Source organism: Semicossyphus pulcher, unplaced genomic scaffold, assembly GCF_022749685.1.
Source record: "Semicossyphus pulcher isolate SPU_LCO1_2020_fin unplaced genomic scaffold, fSemPul1.0.p SCAF_16, whole genome shotgun sequence".
Taxonomy (NCBI): domain Eukaryota; kingdom Metazoa; phylum Chordata; class Actinopteri; order Labriformes; family Labridae; genus Semicossyphus; species Semicossyphus pulcher.
Window position 1 is genome coordinate 14,365,937 of NW_027211670.1, and position 21,933 is coordinate 14,387,869.

At 43.2% G+C, this 21,933-nt stretch overlaps 1 protein-coding gene across 1 annotated transcript in view; it reads left to right on the forward strand.

The window, feature by feature from the left end:
- The window catches only part of LOC138593144 (protocadherin-15-like), a 211,046-nt gene that overhangs the window by 150,813 nt on the left and 38,300 nt on the right, over positions 1 to 21,933 (forward strand). The window contains exons 27-31 of the mRNA XM_069664016.1: positions 3,234 to 3,343; positions 5,599 to 5,739; positions 8,733 to 8,860; positions 17,908 to 18,138; positions 18,444 to 18,532. Of these exons, the coding sequence (XP_069520117.1) occupies positions 3,234 to 3,343; positions 5,599 to 5,739; positions 8,733 to 8,860; positions 17,908 to 18,138; positions 18,444 to 18,532 (699 nt within the window). The remainder of the gene's footprint in view (positions 1 to 3,233; positions 3,344 to 5,598; positions 5,740 to 8,732; positions 8,861 to 17,907; positions 18,139 to 18,443; positions 18,533 to 21,933) is intronic.

Sequence of the window (21,933 nt, forward strand, 5' to 3'; positions counted from 1 at the left end):
GTGCTAATGTTAGAATTATGATGAAATTACAGCCGGAGTCGGCCTGCGGGGAATCAGTGAAAGTCAATGTGACGTCCTCACAAGTATAGTAGTGCAAATATATGTGTGTGTGTGTGTTTCTGTTGTTATCAGTATCAGCCCAGCTTGCTGTAGTTAGGACAGCAATGATTCGAGCGCAGGAGGGGGCCAGGGGCTTGATAATGAGCCGTGTGTGCGCGTGTGCTTATCTGCACTATTCCACACTTAACACATGCACGGGGTCTCTTGTGCATCTTGGCGCCTGTAAACGCGCTCTGACCCATCTACAAGTAGTTGTGTGCATTGGTATGATTTGTATTGTATGCTTGTAAGTAGTCCAGTATCAGCGTTTTTGTGTATGTGTGTGTGTGTGTGTGGGCATGCCCTCCATTGTGCTCCTTCACTCCAGTCAGATAGCTATTGTAGAGAGGGAGGGATGGAGGAGTGGATAAGCATTGTAGCGGATGTCTGCTGGGATGTTGGGCTGGAGGGGGCAGGGGAGGAGGAGTGTGTAAAGGGGTAGACGGAGAAAAGACAGAATATTGACGCAGAAGAAGAAATGCAGATGAGCGTAAATGGTGTGAGAGTAAGTGGGAGAAATTTTAGCAGTGATATAAACAATGAGAGAATGAAAAAAATGATCGCAAACAACACCCCCGTCCTGATGTTGCTGTCCTGAGACGTGCTTGGACCTACCTGATGCCTTCATCTCTCCATCTATCCACCATGGAACCATTTTTTCTTTCCCTCATTTCTTACTTACTGTTAGCTATCTAATAAGGGTGGAATATAACCTGAACATGTCAGCTATCGCCAGTGAAAATGTCTTGATAGATAAGGTAGGACTTCCACAGCCCTTTCTGACAATAAAAAGACACATTAAAAACAATGAAATGAATGACGTTCTAACTACCTGCCTAATATTGTGTACCAAAACAGCCATGATCCGTCGAGGCATGAACTCCACTAGACCTCTGAAGATGTGCTGAGGCATCTGGCACCAAGACGTTAGCAGCAGATCCTTTAAGTCCTGTAAGTTGCGAGGTGGGGCATCCACTTGATCGGACTTGTTCGTCCAGCACATCCCACAGATGCTCGATTGGACTGAGATCTGGGGAATTTGGAGGCCAAGTCAACACCTTGAACTCGTTTATGTGTTCCTCAAACCATTACTGAACCATGGTCCACTGGTTTTCCTCCCTTGCACCACTTTTGGTCCTGACCACTGCAGACCGGGAACACCCCACAAGAGCTGCAGTTTTGGTCGCTCACATCCTTACGCTTGCCCAGGACAAAATGCTCACTTGCTGCCTAACATATCCCACCCACTGACAGGTGCCACTGTAGCGAGATAATCAATGTTTATCACTCGGCCTGTCAGTGGTCATAATGTATTGTCTGCTCGGTGTATTTCTGCTTCAGTTTCAGGGCCCTGCTATTGTGCATGCGGCTCATTCTCGCTCTGTCATGGCTTACTGGAACACTTAGAGGCCTCGTTAATGTTATTAGTAACACCTGTGCTTTCCCCACTATGACAAGTAAAAACGTCTGCTGTGAAAAAGGCTTATATTTTTCCATAAAGAGGATTTACTTCAGCTGCTGCAAGTCCCGAGGTTTCGTTGCCACAGACAATACATTTGTTTTTCCATTTAATTCTATATTCGTTCCATAAACTCCAACTTTATTACATATTTGCTTGGAGGAGTGTTTGAGTAGAGCAGGTGGTTGGAGGAGCAATTGACTGAACTGGGAGTTAACATCTACCCACACACACTCACACACGCTATCTCTCTCTTCCCGCGCAGCCCCATTCATCACGTTGTGATTACTTGATAGCTTAGCCAGTTGGTAGCCCATGTCATAATGTTTAGCCAGCTGTGACGGTTGGCCTAATGACGGGACTGGGTTTATTTAATGGAGCGAAATCTGCTGGAAACGTGAGAGTTGCCAGATCCTCAGAAAATCTGTGAGGGTAGTAAGCAGGGAAAACTGCCCACCACATGCAAAGAGAGGCAGGTGGGCGAAAACAAGACGAGGCTCGGGTTTGTTTTCACTGCCTGCGTGGCTCAGGCCGCTAATAGGGACACCCTGTTCCAAATGTAGTGCATCAGAACAAGTTTTATCTGAACACAATGTACACTAGGGCTCAGAATCGTGTCAGTTTAATACAAAGCTTTAACTCTTCATGGACGTGCTGTGTTTCACATCACTTTAGCCTTTATCGTTTCACCCTACAGAAGATTTAAACTAGCTAGTGCGCTCCAGTTAGCATTAGCTCAGTTGCTACCAAGTAGTGTCAGGGAGACACTGACTTACAACATACACTGCTTAATTCCTAATCGTTTTTATTAACCGGTAGGTGTGTTTTAAAATAATGTGGACCTCTGAGGATAACAAAACTCCCAGTAAAAACTTTGTGAATGCTAAACACAAAACGAAACAAGCTAAGCTTTTAGAAATAAGCTAGCTACAGCTTAGCTTGCAGCACTTCCTGAAGCTTTGTGGTCATGTATGGTGTATTTACTCCTACTGGTGTGTATTAATAACTGATACACAACTCTACCAAGTGTAAAAACTTCCTACATATACTTTATCTTTCGGATTCAAGTCAAGGTACCGAAAGCTGTGTTTCACGTCACTTTAGCCTTTATCCTTTCACCCTACGGAAGATTTAAACTAGCTAGTGCACTCCAGTTAGCATTAGCTCAGTTGCTACCAAGTAGTGTCAGGGAGACACTGACTTACAACATACACTTGCTTTATTCCTAATCGTTTTTTATTAACCGGTAGGTGTGTTTTAAAATAATGTGGACCTCTGAGAATAACAAAACTCCCAGTATAATCTTTGTGAATGCTAAACACAGAACAAAACAAGTTAAGCTTTTAGAAATAAGCTAGCAGCTTAGCTTGCAGCACTTCCTGAAGCTCTGTGGTCATATATGGTGTATTTACTCCTACTGGTGTGTATTAATAACTGATACACAACTCTACCAAGTGTAAAAACTTCCTACATATACTTTATCTTTTGGATTCAAGTCAAGGTACCGAAAGCCATCACCTCGACGGAGTGAAAAACATTGGACATGTTTGACAGATATATCTCTCAGCTGTATTTAAGCTGCCAAATTGCAGTCGACCCCGGAGAGAATGTGGGCACACGGTCTACATATACATATTTTTTAATCTTCTTATCTGACTGACTGATCCGTTCCCAGGTTTCCACCAGTGAGCGAGGAGGCTGCTGTCGGAACCCCGGTGGGAGCCATCATGGCAGCCGCCGTCAATCAAACCATGGTGTACTCCATCATCGAGGGCAACGAGGGAGGTGAGTTTGCTCCAGAGCTTTTTCCACGCCAAATTGGAGCTTGTTGTTGGGAGTTGGCTGGCTTTACTGCCACTGGGTGTTACAGCCAGTGAAGTAGCTTATATCGTTAACTTATGAAAGGGGTTATTAGCTTGTTAGCAGAGCATTTCCACCTGTTACGGGGAGGCAAAGAACATGCGAGGTGCAACCAAAGCACACACTTTTCAGAAGAATCACCTCCTCAAATTGAAGGGTTTTGAGTCGCTAACTTACAAATGGAGCGTCAAATTACAGGGAAATGAGGAATAATTAAGAACGCAGATGCTGCTAGCTTTCACACAGGTGCACTGCATGGTACAATAAAGCAGTTGACATCCAATTATGCTCTGGGGCATGTGTGAAATGCTGCTTGTACAAGGTGGCACGGTGAAAAGATTCTAGTGACTCGGAGAGAGGGTTTCTTTGTGCGATCAATAGGAAAGACAAACAAAGATGGAGGAAGACTTCGGTCCACAGCTCATATTTGATGAACAAGATTCTTGTGCATTAATGCAATGTGAATGTGGTGCAAAAAAGCCAACCCAACTCTGCAAAGGTGTTGAAAAAGGTTATGGTCAGATGAGTCACTGACAAGTGTGTGAGTGCTTTTTGCTGGCACGGTTGGAGTCCACTGCAAATCAACACATAGTTGAATGGGATGAATGCAGGATGACGCGACGGCTCGGGAACGACGGGTTCTAGTTAGATGCTGAAAAGCTGTAATTGGATGCATCGCTCAAAGACTCATGGGAACTTAAGTCCCTCTTGGTTTTCCATTAAGGACAGTAGAAGTGGTCACGAACAGGGTCTATGAGCTTTGTTAGTGGCTGTTAAGGTTACACTGAAATCTGCCATCTTTCTTACAATTGCATTAAACATATAGGTCGGTTGTATAAAAGTAACTGTTAGTTTGGTAACTTTGACTTGCACTTAGCCTGGGACAACGAGGCCAGACGCATTTCAAATTTAAATGAGATGTGGATAATACTGTATAATGAGTATAAGTAGCATCTGGGCTTTATTCAGTATGAAATACCCTGAAGGGGGAGTGTAAATGAGGCCAGGTTGATTAGGTTCATTTGCTTTATTTCATCCACCTCCTTTCATTGTGCAAAAAGGGAAGCCAAAACACCCCCGGAGCAGGCGCGGTAGAGATCGGCTGGTGGAGCTGCGGTATGGACGTCCCGCCCTTTCCACAAACCAAAACACACATCAAGCTTACCGAAACAAGATCCCTCGTGTCAGCAGCAAAGCTTCTTGTGTTGGTCTGAAGCAGACGTTCACAGATATGTAAACTTCACTGACTGTAGTGATTGTTTCAGTTACGTCTCCTCTCGTCCTTCTTCCTCTACTCTGCTAATGCATAACAGATCGGCTGCAGGAGCCGGATTGGTCGACAGAGCTGTCAATCATCCTTTTGACAGCATCAAATAACTAAATAAAACTAAACTTGTCAGAAAAGTCTTTAAACCATAGACTGTATAAAAAGATGGACGACATAACAGCTCCCTAAAAGTGAAGCCAAAACATCTCTATCGCCCCCTGCTGACTGGCTGCAGTATAGGTCATAAAGCCCGCCTCCTCCATGTTAACAGATGGGACATGAGTCAAACTATAAAATCAAAATACATGTTAAATAAATGTTTCTTAAACATCGTTTCTGTCATTATAGTTACTTCTTATCATGCTGATTTACATCCAAGTGTTCATTTTTCTGACAAGTTTATTTTTAATTAGTTATTTGATGCTGTAAAAAGGATGATTGACAGCTCTGTTGACAAATACGGCTCCTGCAGCCGATCTGTTCCTGATTAGCAGAGTGGAGGAGGAACGACGAGAGACGTTATTAAAACAAATCACTACAGTCATTGAAGTTTACATATCTGTGAACGTCTGCTTCAGACCAACACAAAGAGGCTGTTCTGCTGTTAAAAACTCTTTGCTGTTTTTTTCATTAAGTTATGTGTGTGTTTTGGTTAGCAGAAGTGGCTACAGCGGCACCACCCGCCGATCTCTACTGCGCAGCTCTGGCTCCAAATGACGTCACCATCGCAAGATGGCAGCGCCCATCATGGGGGCTATTTTGGCATCAATTGCATACAATGAGAGCAGATGGAGACACGTCCTCCATCTATGTCATTGCTTTAAACACATAAAGGCTTGTCACTGCTTTTTACTACATAAAACTGCTCATTCAATCTCCAGCTGCTTCATACAACATCTTACTCTCTCGCCAGGTATGTTCGAACTGAATGAAACAAGCGGACTGATTTACACCGCCAAGCCGCTGGACTACGAGGCCAACTCCAGCTACGTCCTGAAGGTAGAAGCCGACTCCATGCGGGTGGTGTCCTGGAACCTCCGAGCTGCCTCTAAGAGTAAGTGCGCGTGGTTTTGAACCCTGCTCCTTTGCAGTGGCTTGCATCACCACCGATTTTTCTCTCTAATTACAACCAGGCACATAAACACTACGTGGTTCAGTTAAGATAGCTCGCTCTCTCTCTCAGTCACTCACACTTTCTCTCCACTTTTCTTCTACAACTTCTCTCCAACTTCTCTCCTTGTCTTGTATTTCTTGGAAGACATGTTCTCCCGGGCCTCAGCTGCTGTTGTTGCCTTTCGCGCAGCTTTTTTATTTTTTTTCCAGCTGTCTATCAAACCTGTAGGCTACACCAGCTTGTTGTCTGTTGCTCTGTCGAGCTGCTTGCCTTTCCTCCTCCTACAAGATGTTTGTCTCGTTGGCTGTCAGAGGTCCTGCAGAAATGCTTTTAAGCAACTGTCCGGAATTCAAATCAGACATATCAGACATGTTGGTGGTGATCAAAGCGGACAAATCGAGCTGCTGTGCAGCTTGGAAGATTGTATCTGTAAAGCCGTGTCCTAAACATTTGTACACAGTAATCAGTGCAGATGCGCTGAACCTGCTGCTTTCACACTTCAGCCTTAATTTTCTGTCATTTCTACCCTCCATTTAATCCATCCTAAAAGGGATTTTCCCGCCCTGCAGCCAACAAAAAGGCAACAAAAAGCAAGTTTTCACGGCTTAAATTGAAATTACAACTAAAATGGCTCTAATTAATCTCCAACTCTTCCTGCCTCTTCTTCTTCTTCTCTAAAAACATATCCGCATTCTTCCTAATTGATGCTCAGCTCTCCGCCGCCGCTCCTTTCTTCTTTAATTATAGTGTTTACCACATGCTGCTCTCATTTCATCCCACTGTTTGAGTTTAAGCGTTCCGTCGAGATTAAAACTACAAATCATTTGTAGTCATTAGCAAATCTCCTTCAATTCTTCCTTCGGTTCGCATTTTAATCAGGCGACAAATCAATAGGATTGTAACAATGTGTTAATCCGGTTTTCTGACTGGAGCGAAGGTTGGAATGGTAAATAGACGTTTCTGTCTCGTTGACTCTTGCAGATAAGCAGATTAATGTTTGAAGGTTTGTTTTTCTTCATACGTGCCAACGTTTTTTAATGTGTCTCTCTCGGAGTAAAACTTAAGTAGTTCACAATCCTGGGATTTGTTCTTTCTTTCTGACACATGACTCACCCTTTTCACACACTCTGGTTGACGTATTGTGTTGCAGTTTTTATGTGGGTGTGATTCACAACTCTCTGTTTTCAGCCAGATAAGACTGAATGTGAGCCGCTCCAAGTTGCAATCACTGAATTTGAATGACAGAGGCTCGCTGGCACGGCGCTGCGTCTGATACTGAATGTGAAGCTGGGTTGAAATGCGCTTTTTGTTGATGTTTTTCTGTGCAGTAAGTTTGTAACTCAAACACCTTGGTGTTCAATCTTGGCATATAAATTATTAAGACTTCTGACTTGGAAAGGAGGAAGCAACGGAGCTGCTGTCGTCACTGATAAGTTCGGCGGGACGATTGAGGCTCCGTTAGGCGAGGTGGCTTATAAGTGAGTGCATTCCCGTTATCAGCGGCACCTTGTCCCGGTGCTAGTTAACGCTGTGGTAACCTCTATTTACACGGGACGTGGTTTTTTCGACGTGGCAAGTGTTCTGGTCTCGTTTGTTCTACGCTTGTAGTCTGAGTAATATTAACCAATCACGTATCAGCAGGCTGCGGCGTATGCAGGAAAAACAGCCGGTGAGGAGAGCAAAAGCAGGCGGAACGTAATCCGCCGTAATGACATCCCGGCTCCCATCAGCACCATGTGACGATGATTTAGCTTCTTATTAATCTCTATAAACAGACTCTGCATGCTAACAGCTAACAATCTGCTCTAGATCAAATATTCAACTTGAGACAAATTCCTTTGACGCAGTGTCACGAAAGCCGCTCAGCGTTCAGATTTCCCAACTTCCTCGAATGCATCATGATCGATCCGACCTCCGTTCAACAAACGAGCATTTTAAGAAGTAGTTTTTTTCTCCTCTTGAGGACAGACCTGACAAATTACAAATCGGCATCATGATGTAATTTCGGCAAAAGCAAGACTCGTTGATTAAAGTAAATTATAAGAAAATCTGTTTCGTTTCGAGCTCATACTGCTTTGGTAAGCCAGAGTGAACCTCTGTGTAACTTACTAGTCGCGCTCCTCCGGGGGATGTAATGAACCGAGAAATGACTCGGTTTATTTTGTTGACATATCTAGAGGGACGAATGTCGCTTCACTTTTGATCTGAACACACGGTCGCTTCTCAAGTTGCTTACTGGACTGTAAACAATGCAGTGCACGGAGAAGAAGTCTTGGCTGGAAGTCCTTATCACTTAATAGTGGCTGAACCGGACATGCCCAACATGTTCACCGTTGCTCCCAGCGGCTGTATCGTCGCCAGGCTGTAGCCGATGTGTTCCCAGATTGTATGTGCACTAATCAGCTTTCAGGTCTCAGGGTCTTTAACTCTCCTTGTGTTGGAGGAATTGCTGTTTTCTCTTAGACCCAGATTGCAGAACGTAGACTCAAGTGAATCTGTTGAAGAGGATTTAATGATGCACACGTTACAGACTGGTTAGTCTGAGATGAAGCCTGAGGGGGGAATGAGAGCTAAGCAGGCGGCGTGGAGGAACCGGTGGTTGGAGAGCTGAAGACAGCAGGCTGGTGGCAGAGGTTGACTTGGGGAAATCAGGTTAGCAGCAGGCGAAACATGAGGAAACAATTACTAAAGCACGAGCGATAACTTGCTGGCTTTACCGCATAGGTAGACTGAAAGCTGATGACACGATGAGACACAGGTCAGCAGGCACATGCAGTGATGAGGTGGTGATCATCCCTTCCTGTACATCATTACATCAATTGTTAATTCATTTCTTACACCTTAATGTTTTCTTTTCTAGCTCCTCGCATGTGTCGTGTTATTGTCCCATTTCTTCTGTTATGTTTAACTGTCTGTTTTTGTGTGTGTCCCAGCGAATACTGCCAAGGTGGTGATTGACATCCAGGACGAGAACGACCACCCGCCAGTTTTCACCAGACCGCTTTACATCGGAGGAGTGGCAGAAGATGCGAAAACTTTCACTTCTGTGTTGCAAGTACAGGTACAGACATGCACACACACACACACACACACACACACATATAATCAAACTACAGAGGGGTACATAAAGCCTACTTGCCCAAATCAAGTCACCACTATCTCAGTGTTCATTTGGTTAAGGAAAATGATAACGATAAATGTTTGTCAGCAATCTTTTTTCCATGACGTAGACGAGACGTTGACAAGCTAAAAATAGATTGTTGATTATAAAAACTCTGACGACATGTAAAATCTGTCTGTCAAAATACAAGCAATCTATTCCTGTAACTCGGTATCCCAGTTGGAGATAACGGGTATCAAGAAGGTGATTGTGCACTTGCTCTGTGTCACCCAGGCTCTCTGCTTCAGGCTCTGTGCGCACTCACACAAAAAGGGGTGTTTTACGCATCATTTGACGCCTCTTCCGCTCAAAAAGGAGCGATCATCAGCTGTCTGCTTCAGTCAGACTGTTTAAATGCAAAGCGATGATGAAAAGGAATCTTTAGATGTTGTGCCTTCATCGTCTCTTTTACTGTATTAATGATCTGCTAAAATGTAAAGTCTTCATTTTACCTGATGCAAAGAGGTAAAAACGAGAAGAGGGAGACTGGAGGGGGGTCATATTTTCTCCAGAGAGAAAACGTTTGGACTAAAACTAATGACTAAAATGTGATGACTTTTTATTGACTAAAACTGGACTCAAATGTTTTGAGTTTTCATCGACTTAAGGTAAAAATGACTAAAATGCAGAGGTGTGAAAAGTACTGAAATATTCTACTCAAGTAAATACTCTGAAGAACTGTCCCAAGCTTTTTTACCCTGTTTGGCTCTTCATGTTTTGCCTGTTTTTTAAATGTGTGCGTTTTATTTGTTGTTTTAATGGTCAACTTTACATCAGGCTGAGGGGCAGCAGCAACACTGGCACATTTACAGTGAAATAAATAAGTAAAAGTACTTGTGGAAAAAATTACTCTCGTAAAAGTAAAAAGTAGCTCATTTAAAACGTACTTAAAGTTAGTTACTTTCCCACCCAGCTGATTTTTATAATAAACACGTTGCCATGGTTACCTTACACATGCACCCTATGCAAATGAAACATATGTTTACATTTTTTGGCATCAAAAAGAGATAGAGAGGCACCTTTTGTCAAAGAGTAACATCCTTTGTTTTACCAGAAACAGCTCTCTTCATAGCCGCCAGACTCCATTGACAAAAACAGTCATATTATCTTGCAGTACACGGGAGGTGCTGATGCTCTACCGCTGCCTCCATCGGTTAGTTTGTTTGTGTTATTGTGTGGTGTTTTAAATGGTTAGTTCGCTTCCCAACTAACGTGTGTCGCGGCGTGTAACGAAGCGTCAGTAGACCAAAAAAATGTCCCGTGTTGTGCGAGGTAAAATGACTGTTTTTGTTAATGGAGTCTGGTGGCTTTGAAGACAGTGCTCTAACGGCCGTGTGAAAGGTCACCCGAACTCTCTTCTTCTGTCCTGTTCATGGTTCACTAACGTTACACCCAGGTAGACTGAAGACTAAGACTAAATCTACTGCACTCTGTCGTAATGTCCCTCTTGTACATCCAACAACTAATTTTAATCATGGTCCCTCTTTGGCTGCGTGCCCGCTCCACTCCAAAGTTCTTCAGTCGCTGTCTGCTTCACCTGCTGCTGCCCCGCTCCTGCATACTGTCCAACCTCACTTCAGAGGGAAAGTTAGCAGCGCAGCTCCCCATTAGCGGCTCTGTTGAGTTGGATATTTCCATGCGGGGAACGATGACTTCACAGCTCAGACGCCGAGCATCAGAGCTGTACATATTCTACATTTACATACCCATCTGTTCTGTCGGAGCTGGCTGTGCCGTCTGCCTCGCAGTATTTGGAAAGCTTGTGAAGTGTAGTTTTACTGAGACTGATGTGTTCGTGTGTTTTATTTTGATTCAGTCTGGTAAGTAAATAGCTTAAATAGTTAGATTATTCCCTGCATCTCCCTCGACGTCGACCTCTTTCTCCGTTAATTGATACCTCTCTTTGTTTCTCTTCCGTTTAACCAAACTCTGGAGAGTTTCATATCACTGTAAACAAACGACTCGGTATTATTAAAACGCATTTAAAGACCTGAAATGGGTCACAGAGTCTTTCTCTTTCAGCCCCTATCAGAGAGGTAGCAATATGTTTTAATGAGCCGGGATGCCACGAGAGACTCGGGCAGGGTCTCTGGCAGACAAGTACGTGCTTTAATATTTGATTACAGGTTTTAAGATCATTCTTGGATCTGCCTGCTTCATTAGATCATACAGGCAGGAAAGATGAGAGGATAAGGGAGAGTGTGCAACAAAGACGCACTAAAAAATGTGTTTTTATGACTCATAAAATTGGTGTTTTAAATTTTCCAACAACTGAGTTTTCCAAACAGATTTTCAGTTTTAGGACTACTTTACGCCGGAGCCGCTTTACAATAACCCCCTCCACACTCGCCTGACCTCTTTGAATACTTGAGCAGCCTGACAGGAAGAACTAATAGCCCGCTAGTCGGCTCGATCACCGCGGGGAGAGGAGATAGATCTGGAGCTTGGAAGGAAAAGAGAGGATTGATGGTTAGATAAAGATAACTGGCATCCTGCTGAGAGACAAACCGAGCGGACAGAAGAAGGCAGGGAGGACATGCATGATTCATGGGGAGGATGAATGGCTGGAGCGGAGACGTGTGGGGGAGACTGGAGAGATGGACGAGGATGCTGGCGGCGCATTTGCAAACATTCATATGAAAGAGAGTCTGAGAGGCAACATGGAGAGGAAGTTTGGAAATGTTGTATGAACTGTATAAACTCGAGTGTAACGCTGTCTGATTTTGTCCCTCAGGGGATGCCATAAAACACATATCGAATAGATCGCAGGTGCTCGGTTGGTCAACCTACTTGTTACCAAATACAAAATGTGGAGGGGTATGGAATGTGCCCTTTAAATTACCTTCTCTTTAAGTGTTTTTTTATACCACTGACTGTATATAAAGATGGACAACGCGTCTTCTCATTGTACGAAAGTGAAGCCAAAATATCCCTGAGATCGTCTGGTGGAGCTGCGGTATTAACGTCCCGCCCCTTCCTCTAACCAAAACACACATTTAAAGCTCCTGTGAGGAACTTTTAGTTTGTGTTGATTTGGCGCCCCCTGTGGACAAAGCTGTACTTCTTATCTCTTTGCTGATTTTGTCCTGTACGTACTTAAGTGGTGGTTTTTAACAACAAATCCCATCCTGCTTTCGGTCTTTAGTTAATCGCTTCGTCTGACATCTGCCCCCCGCCAGCAGTGTCAGGCATTAAAAATAACTATATAGAAATAATCAGTCTTGTCGCTGATGGTCTGGTTTCCTTCTGTGGCTCATATAGAGTCATCAGAATAAATTTCAGTTTATTTCATAACCAGTGAAAAACTCCTCACAGGAGCTTTAACTGACTGAAAAAGAGCGAAAACCCTCAGGAGCCATATTTGTCAACTGAGCTGTCAATCATCCTTTTTACAGCATCAAATAACTAATTAAAAAAAAACTTGTCGGAAAAATGAACACATGGATGTAAATCAGCATGATAAGAACTAACTATAAAGACAGAAACCATGTTTGAGAAACATTTATTTGACGTGTGTTTTGATTTTATAGTTTGACTCATGTCCCATCTGTTAACATGGAGGAGGCGGGCTTTATGACCTATACTGCAGCCAGTCAGCAGGGGGCGATAGAGATGTTTTGACTTCACTTTTAGGGAGCTGTTATGTCGTCAATCTTTTTTTACAGTCTATGAGTTGAACCAAGATTAGATTTTTTTATTGTCCTTTCCAGGAAATTTGTTGCCACAGTCTGTACAGTGCCTCTTGGATCTATCTATAAATCTATATATATATATATATATAAATGTCTAAATATATATCTATAAGGAAAGAAAAAGTAGTAAAAAATGACTGATTTGTTTAATAGACACCAGTTTAGTCAATGCTAAACCACAAGCTAACTTGAGCTAGCAGGCTAGCAGAGAGGCTAACAACATCTTACGATCCGATTTATTAAGGATAAAAATGGGTGCATCATTACCTTTCTTCTGATAAAAAGTCGGCATCCATGTAAAGCACAATTGGCAGCAAAGAATTGTAGGTAGAGTCGCATGAGTTCTCTTCGGGATCTCATGTGATTATGAAAAGCCAGGAGCAAACACCAGCAAGCATACCATGTAGTCCGCCATCATGGTTATTGTGAGGGAAAGGGCCCAAGCTCTGCTGGGGAAAGTGGTCACGTAGAGTGACGTCATGACGTGGCTCTCCCACGGTACTCTAGCAAGTGAAAAAACAAAATAGTGCCAAGTTGGTTCGCAAGTTGAACCAGCTCCGAACCAGCACGAGCACTAGAACTAGAACCAGATTCGCGCTGGTGGAAAAGGGGTAATAGATTGCATAGGTACCATGTACAAAATACATGACACATATACACACAACAGCACTTTCCCTCCCTTCAGTTACCGAGTGTTGTTTCTTTAATGAAGCTGTGGCAGAGGGAGCTAAACTCCTGCCATAGCGTTCCCTTTTACAGGCCGGAGTCCTGTACCTGCGACCTGTGTGTTGCTGCTGGAGGCGCGGTGAGAAGAAAGAATACAATCCTAGAAGCCCTGTTTTAATAATATATTCATGAGTTTGAAGATTTACTTGGTGAAAAAGCACTATAGCAGTAAAAGCATCATGCAAGTGTGGAAAGTTATCACAGCAACAAATACTTTATAGTCCACTATGACGACCACAGAGCCCTGCCAGTATGTTAAATCTATCCTTTCCCCTTTTCAGATATTTTGCTAAAGTGCTGCTCCGGCACATCACAGCAGCTCCACTGACATGAATCAGGAAGCTACATTTGTTCACACATTGTTGTCACCAGCTTGAAAATGAACTTTACTCACAGAGTGACTCTGTTCTCCTGAACAAAATGTTAAATGAGACTCAGGTGTGCAGGGAGGCCCAGGAGTGGGTGCTTTTATTTTGGCGTCCACGTTGTTCACTTCCTGTTAAAATGGGCGAATAATGAACGGGAAGAGTTTCGAAGGCACTTAAATGTTTACAGCCCGTGACAACTTTGTTAAAGTGCTCTGTCAATACACTCACGTTAGAGGATACATTATTTCTACACTACAATTACAGTGATACAGGCGGGCTTTTAAATGTCCACACTCCTCCTCCAGCTGTCAGAAAAAGGAGGAAAGTTACAGCCAAAAGCTTTGTCCTGATTACATACTGTGTAGGAATAAAGTACAGGGCCCGTATTCAGAAAGCTTCCTAGTACAAAGAGTTGCTCCTAGTGAAGAAATTCTAAGAAAATTCTTAGAATCGTGACGTTTTCTAAGAACATAAGATGCTGTTAGCCTCTCTGCTAGCCCGCTAGCTCAAGTTAGCTTGTTGTTTAGCATCGACTAAACTGGTGTCTATTAAACAAATCAGTGGCGGAAAGACGAAGAGATAGGAGAAACGTTCTCAGAACACTGAATAACACTAATTAAACAATAGCCTACAGAGTGGATCGTGCAGGGATCATGTTTGTGGTAGATCTCATTAGATGTGCAACACAACAACGCAATATTGCCAGAAATGAAAGTGAACATTAAAATATTTAATGGCAACTGGAAAAATGTGCAGCAGTGATGACTTGGGTCTGTCGCAGCCGTCAATCAGCAGAGTGATCACAATTAAAGGGAATAGGCATGGGTGTAGCGGGCTTGGGTATGGAACGCACATCCATATTATTGCACGGGCATATTTTAATTCTGCATCTAAGTTAACTTTGACAGCAGTTACAAGTAAGAGGTAAACTATCTCACCTGTGCTTGCAGATTCTCGTTTGGGTGCTGCAGTCTCCCCTCTCACGTTAGACTTTAACACAGAGCCTACCACTGCTTTTCGCACTCTTCACTAGTGCGCACAACCAGAGGGAAAGATGCATTTACCTGCTGCGTTACATTTCCCCATGCCTGCCTCTTGGTTTGAGCTGTAAAACCGGGGCTGAATTTATGTCCTAAAATGTTTTTTTATTCATCAACTACTTGAGGTAAAAGTAAACACTGTCCCTCCATCCAGTTGGGTTTTCTGGTTCTTCTTGTTAAATGCAGCAAACGCAGCTTCTTATAAGCTATATTAAAGTGTGGCTTACAGTTTATTCAACAGAGATGTTCAGTACATAAAATAGTGTTCATAATTACACAATGTCTGAGTAAATACTATGAGTAGGCCGATAGATTTCACTGTCCTTCTCCCCATCATCACTGAAAGAGCTTTTTTTGCATCAGCCAATCACAGCTTCTGAAAGAATGTGTCATACCTAGCAACGGGGTCAACCACGCCTCCTCACTAAGATAAAAGTTTCTGTCCCTTCCTCGCTCAGAGTTGCTCTGAGAGTGTTCCTTAATCACCCCTTGGCTCGGACTCCTCGCTGGAAGTTTTTAAGCAAAGTTAGGATCTCTCTGAGAGTATTCTGAGAATGTTTGTGACTACGGGCCCAGACTGTTAGCGAACAACTTGTACTGTTGTATACTTGCAGGAAATTACAGGAAGTTTAGAGCTATAGTTATCGTGTTCCCAATTAACCAAACAACAGAATGTCTTTCAAACAGTTCAGTACTTTTTCCACAGCTGTAAACTCAAATTTAAAAAATCACAGCGTCTATGTTCTGTCTGTGTCTACGCAGCTGTTAGCAACTTTCAGTGTTTTTGATTTTGGTGCCCCTGTGGACAAAACCGGTACGCATGCTGTCGTCAGATCTCAATCTGGCTTGTTTGTTTTTGAAGGAGGTGAAAGAAAGAAGAAACTTCTATTGGGAACTATTTGTTTTTAAAACGCAGCTGTTAGGTAATATATGCATCAACATGAATGTCATTATATAAGCCACTTGTTTCACAGTAATGGAGTGTACACCTGGCATCCTGCAACGTATCTCTTGAATAGAATAGACGCATCCTGTCTCAGTGGGACATATTTAAGATCCATGTCCTGCCAAGGTAGACTCGTGTTTCGCTTGTGCTCTATGGTAAATGGGCTGTACTTACGTAAGGCTTTTCTAGCTGCTTTTACACTACATGTCGCATTCACACACTGATGGCAAAGGCCTATGTGCAAATCTCTAAGCAGGACCGATGCACATTCATGGCTGTCCCTTCGGGAGCAATTTTGGGTTCAGTGTGTCGCCCAAGGACACCTCGACATGTGAGCAGTCAGGCATCGAATCCCCAACCTTCCGATTGAGAGACAGCGGACTCTACCACTGAGCCTCAGTCGCCCATAAATGATTTTCAGTTCTCTGCTTTTTATCTCTTTGCTGATCCTGCCCTGTGTTTGTGTGCGTACTATTCTCTGCTTGACAATACAAGATCAGATAGAGAAAAACATATAATAACAATTAAAACAATAATCTAATAATATTAATAAAGGAGAGGGCAATAGAGAAGTTAGTTCGTTAAATAGAAAAAACAAAGAATAAGATATTATAAATGATATGGCGAGGTTTAAAAATTCCAATGGAGTTTGCCGTCCTGAGATCCAGGGGAGGGTGTTCTCACAATTTAGGGCCTTAAAAACTGAAAGCTTAAAGGCCTGTGTCCACTAACAGCGTTTGTTGCGCTGGCAGCACCTATTTTCTTTACAAAACCAGTCCTCAGCGCAAAAAACGCTCACAGCGCTCTCAGCTGAAAATAGTTTCAACTTTTGGAACACCGCCACGCTCGTCAACGGCACTTCTCCCTCTCTGACCGATCCGACTGTATTGATTCAGTAAGGAGACTGCGTTTAAGTTTTTGATAAGGGATGATCCCGAACTGCGCAGGTAAGAGATGTGAACGATGAGCATTTGTTTGTCAACAACAATGGCAGAGAAGAAACTAATCCTTGGGGTTGGCTGACATTTTTCTCATGCACCCAGACCTTTTTGAGGTCACAAATTCCAGGTGTAGATCTGCTGCTAACGCCACGATTCCTTTCTATTGTTTTCATGTTTTCTTTCTTTGAATAAAAGCAAATATTAAGCACACAGAGCAATTTAAACAGAGTTAACGGTCAGTACCAAGGGAAGCGGAAGTGCTGTGATACCGCTTTCGTAACGTAAGCGCCGTTGAGAAGAGCTGTGAAATTGAGGTTGTGGGCACTGCCAGTGGACACGGGCCCTTACTCTTTTTCAGTTAAATAGAGGTTTAGAGGTAATATTGTATTCAGTTTCATAACAAGTTAAAAACTTAATTTTGTCACTTTCCTAGCTTAGAATGTGTTTTCTTTGACAAACCTGTCCCTTTGCAGTCCTACAGGTGGTTGATAGTACTGCAGGTGTGAGTGTATTGCCTTAAAGTGTCTTCCTCTGCGACACAGAACAGATCTTTACATCCTTTCTTCCCTCAGTCCTCATCTTCCTATACGTATGCCTCTGTCATACCTTCCTTTCTTCTTTTCGTCCTTGCTTCTATTTCCTTATTCCCTCGCCATAAGAAGATTTTTTTCTTGTACCTTTGATGTTGCGGCTGCCTCAGAGCTGAATCTGTAGTCTATACTCTCGGCCCTTCTTTAAACAGACAAGGTAAAAAAATCAATGTCTGTCTGAGAGTGTGTCTGGATGTGAGTGTGAGGTTTGCATGAACGTGTGAACGAGGGAGAGATTTGGTGGTTAGCCAGACGGACAGAACAGATACAATACAGCACTTTACCCCCTACTGGTGAGTCAGAGTGTGACATCTAACGTGTGCACAAGAATCCATAAAACAGCTTTATTTGTGGCCTTTTTAGTGAGTGAGAAATACAAGACAAACAGCAACATAATAATCACTAAACATGGCCGTGCTGCGTATTGATTGGCTGCTCACACACGTGGGATTAATTGATCGTATCATGATAATCACACAGCAAAGAATTGATTAAGATAATCGCAACAATGACTCGATCACTGTGCGGTTTGCATGGATGATTATGATGGTAGAGTTTAATTATAACAGCGATTATACTGCAGTCATAATAATGATAATGATTGTAGTAATGAAACTGTGTTGTAATCTCTTCCTCATTTCACAGGCCCTGGACAGAGACACGGGGAACTACAGCTCCATGATATACCGGCTCATCATCCCCCCTCCCGCCGGTAAAGACACCAAAGAGAGCAAAGACGGCTTCGTCATCGAGCCGTACAGCGGCTTGGTGAAGACGGCGATCATGTACCGCAACATGAGGAGGTCGTATTTTAAGTTTGAGGTGGTTGCTACGGACAACTACGGTCAAGGACACAGCAGCAAAGCGGAGATAGTGGTGCGTGTATTTTAAATTCTGACATTAGTGACAGGTTTATAATCTTCCTATGAGGAGGTTTTATCTTATATTCTAGATTCTCCATGATTTTACTCAACCAGCGTGTTATGAGGAGTATAAAAATGTGGACATAAATTCAGATGATCACAAGCTTGAAGCACAGCAGGATTGTGGATGGTATCTTTTTCTTCAGTGGTGTGCAGTCTGATAAGGTGTCAGTGAAATAATTCACAGCTGAAAGTGCAGTTTCCAACTGTGTTTAAATGCAGCACTGAGTCTTATATCTATTTCTCTCTGTTGTGCAGGTGTCAGTGGTGAACCAGCTGGACATGCAGGTGGTCGTATCAAACGTCCCGCCTACTTATGTGGAGAAGAACAAAGACAAGCTTCTCAGGTAACAAACATTATCTTATCTTTTTTACCCTGAGGGATGAGAATCAAAATATACAAATGTTAAGGAACATCTCTCAAACAGTGCAGTGGTTAGCGCTGTCGCCTCACAGCTAGAAGGGTCTTAGTTTGAGTCCTGCTTTGGACGTAAGGGGCCTTTCTGTGTGGAGTCTGCATGTTCTCCCTGTGCATGCGTGCGGTCTCCCCACTTTCCTCCCACAGTCCGAAGACATTCTTGTTAAGTTAATTTGTGACTGTAAATTAGGTGTGTATGTGAGTGTCTGTCTCTGTGTCAGCCCTGTGACTGACTGGCGATCACTCTTGGGTGCACACCGCCTCTCGCCCACTAACAGCTGGGATAGGGCTCCCGCGACCCTGAACAGGATAAGAGATGTAGATAATCGATGTTTTTTATACCTATCTTTCAGTTTTAGAGCCTTGCTTAATCACTATTTACAGATTCTAGACCAGATTTTAGTATTGGAAGTGTTCTGGTTTCCATTTGTTGTAAGTTGAGTGTATGCAGGAAAAACAGTCTGTGTGGAGAGCAGAAGCTCGCAGTCATCTGACGACTATTTAGCTTCTTATTAATCTCTATAAACAGACATCTGCAGTCAGTTCAGCTAACAATCTGCTCTAGCTCAAAAAATCAACTTGAGATAAATTCCCTTGATGCTGTGTTGCAAAAGCCGCTCAGCGTTCAGATTTCCCGACTTCCTCGAATGCATCAGAAATGATCGATCCGACCTACGTTCAACAAACGAGCATTTTAAAAGTTGTTTTCTTCTCCTCTTGAGGACAGACCTGAAAAAGCTTTATTTTTACCTTTTACAAATCTGCATCATGATGTTGTTATTTCGGCAAAGGTGAGACCCAATAATTGCAAGTAAATCACGATAAGAGTGGTTTCTTTTCATACCGCTGAAGTAAGCCCAAGTGCAGCCTCTACGTCACTTAATTGTTTACATTGAAAGTGACACTTACCACAAACAGATGAACAGGCGCTCCTCTGGCTTTTATTTCGTCATGCTTTCCCCTAAAACCCTGCTCTTACACTGAAACAGCTCCTGCTTGCACTTTGATTTTATTTCTGCTTGTGCTGAAACGCTATGCTTGCGTTCAGATACTGTATTCTTGCATGACCAGATTCCCCCCACACTCACACTTCCTCTGTGATGCTCCTGCTTTCAGATTTAGATATTTTTGTGCTACGACCCCCCTGACAAAAAGCCCCAACCAATCAGATTGCAGCTGCAGTGTTGCCTCGTTGTGGGCGTTTCCGCTTTACTTTTGTTTCTTTATGTATCCCAAATGGGCGATTACTCTCTAACAGGGTTCATCTACTCCGCCTTCCACATCTTTATTTTTGTATTTCCCTTGCGTCTGTGCAGCAAGGAGTTTCACTTCAACATGTATAGCATCCGTTGAACCCTGTCCCCTCGCTTACTGAAAACCTATAGTTAGAAATTGATAGACAAACACTTGCCAATCATCTTTTTATACAATTATACCTCATATGTAATTTTATACTTTAAAAACAAGTCTGAAAAGTCACTAATTGTGGGTAGTTTTGTATAAGGGTTGTTGTTTATTCGTTAAAAAGTCATGCAGCTCTGAAAGAAAGTTTTAACCTTTATTTGATGCCTTTTTATATCATTGAGTTCCACTGCTTTCTCCATATTGATTTAGCTTCATAGGAGAGACAGAAGCTGTAATTGCTACCATGGGGAAATCAACAAGAGCTGCTAAAGAGCAAAAAAAAAAACAGTGTGGTGTTTAAAAATAGTGTTTTAATCATAATAAAGTGTCCCAGAAAGAAGGAGGCTCCGAGTGCTTTGCTGAACTAGAACTCGCACTGGGACTGTGACGGGGACAGACCACCACGGCTAGACCGCACTTACAGAGAATACAGAATACTAACATCATAAAAACAGACAAGTTGTGATTACAGATGCACTTAGACATTCACATCCTTGTTTGTGCGTATGAGGACGAGCCTTTTAAGATGAATTACCGCAGAAATGCTACCTGTTATAGTACCCTATGCTACCAGCTGGCTCCTGCCTTTTGAAGCCAAGTTAGCCTTTTAACATTTCTTTTGCTACACCTCAAACATTTTGTGCCCAGGCCTTAAAAAACATGACATAATCAACACCACAGTGAAAGCTTTAAATGTCAGATACTCCGACTTTGCTCCACTGCGGCTCAGCATGTTCGCGGAAATGTCCCTGAATGTAACATTATCTCCCCGCCACAGTCTGCCAAATATGTTTTTACTTATTTAAAGAAAGGGACAATGTTTATACCAAACATAAACTCTGTTATCTATTATGTATGATATGATATCACCAGTGAGTCGCAGCTCAGCCCTGCTTCACACACAACTTCATAATGATGTTTTAAAGCACGTACCATCTTTGCTGTCTGCCTTACTCGCTTTATTCTCTCTTACACATAAACACAAATATACACACAGAAATATGCACACATCTCAGCGGAAGCTTTCCTGCAGTGGTGTTTCTGGGGGGGAAGAAATCAATACTGTACAGTAAGGGATTTTACACTGATCACCCAAAACATAATGACCACCTGCCTAATAATGTGTAGGACCCCCTTTTGCCACCAAAACAGCCCTGACCCATTGTGGCATGGACTCCACTACACCTCTGAAGGTGTGCTGAGGTATCTGCTACCAAGACGTTAGCAGCAGATCCTTTAAGTCCTGTAAGTTGCGAGGAGGGGCCTCCATGGATCAGACTTGTTTGTCCAGCACATCCCACAGAGGCTCGATTGGATTGAGATCTGGGGAATTTGGAGGCCAAGTCGGTGCCTTGAACTTGTTGTCGTGTTCCTCAAACCATTCCTGCTGAAAGAGGCCACTGCCGTTAGGGAATACTGTTTCCATGAAGAGGTGTACTCAGTCTGCAACAATGTTTAGGTAGGTGGTACATGTCAAAGTAACATCCACATGAATGGCAGGACCCAAGGTTTCCCAGCAGAACATTGCCCAAAGCATCACACTGCCTCTGCTGGCTTGCCTCCTTACCATAGTGCATCCTGGTGCCATGTCTTTCCCGGGTAAGCAGCGCACACGCACCCGGCCATCCATATGATGTCAAAGAAAATGGGTCTCATCAGACCAGGTCGCCTTCTTCCATTGCGCCGTGGTCCAGTTCTGATGCTCACATGCCCATTTTAGGCGCTTTCAGCGGTGGACTGTGGTCAGCATGGGCACCCTAACCGGTCTGCGCCTACGTAGCACCATACGCAACAAACTGCCATGCGCTGTGTGTTCGGACACCTTTTTTTATCAGAACCTGCATCAACTTTTTTCAGCAATTTGAGCCACAGTAGTTCTTCTGTTGGATCGGACCACACGGGCCAACCTATGCCAATGAGCCAATG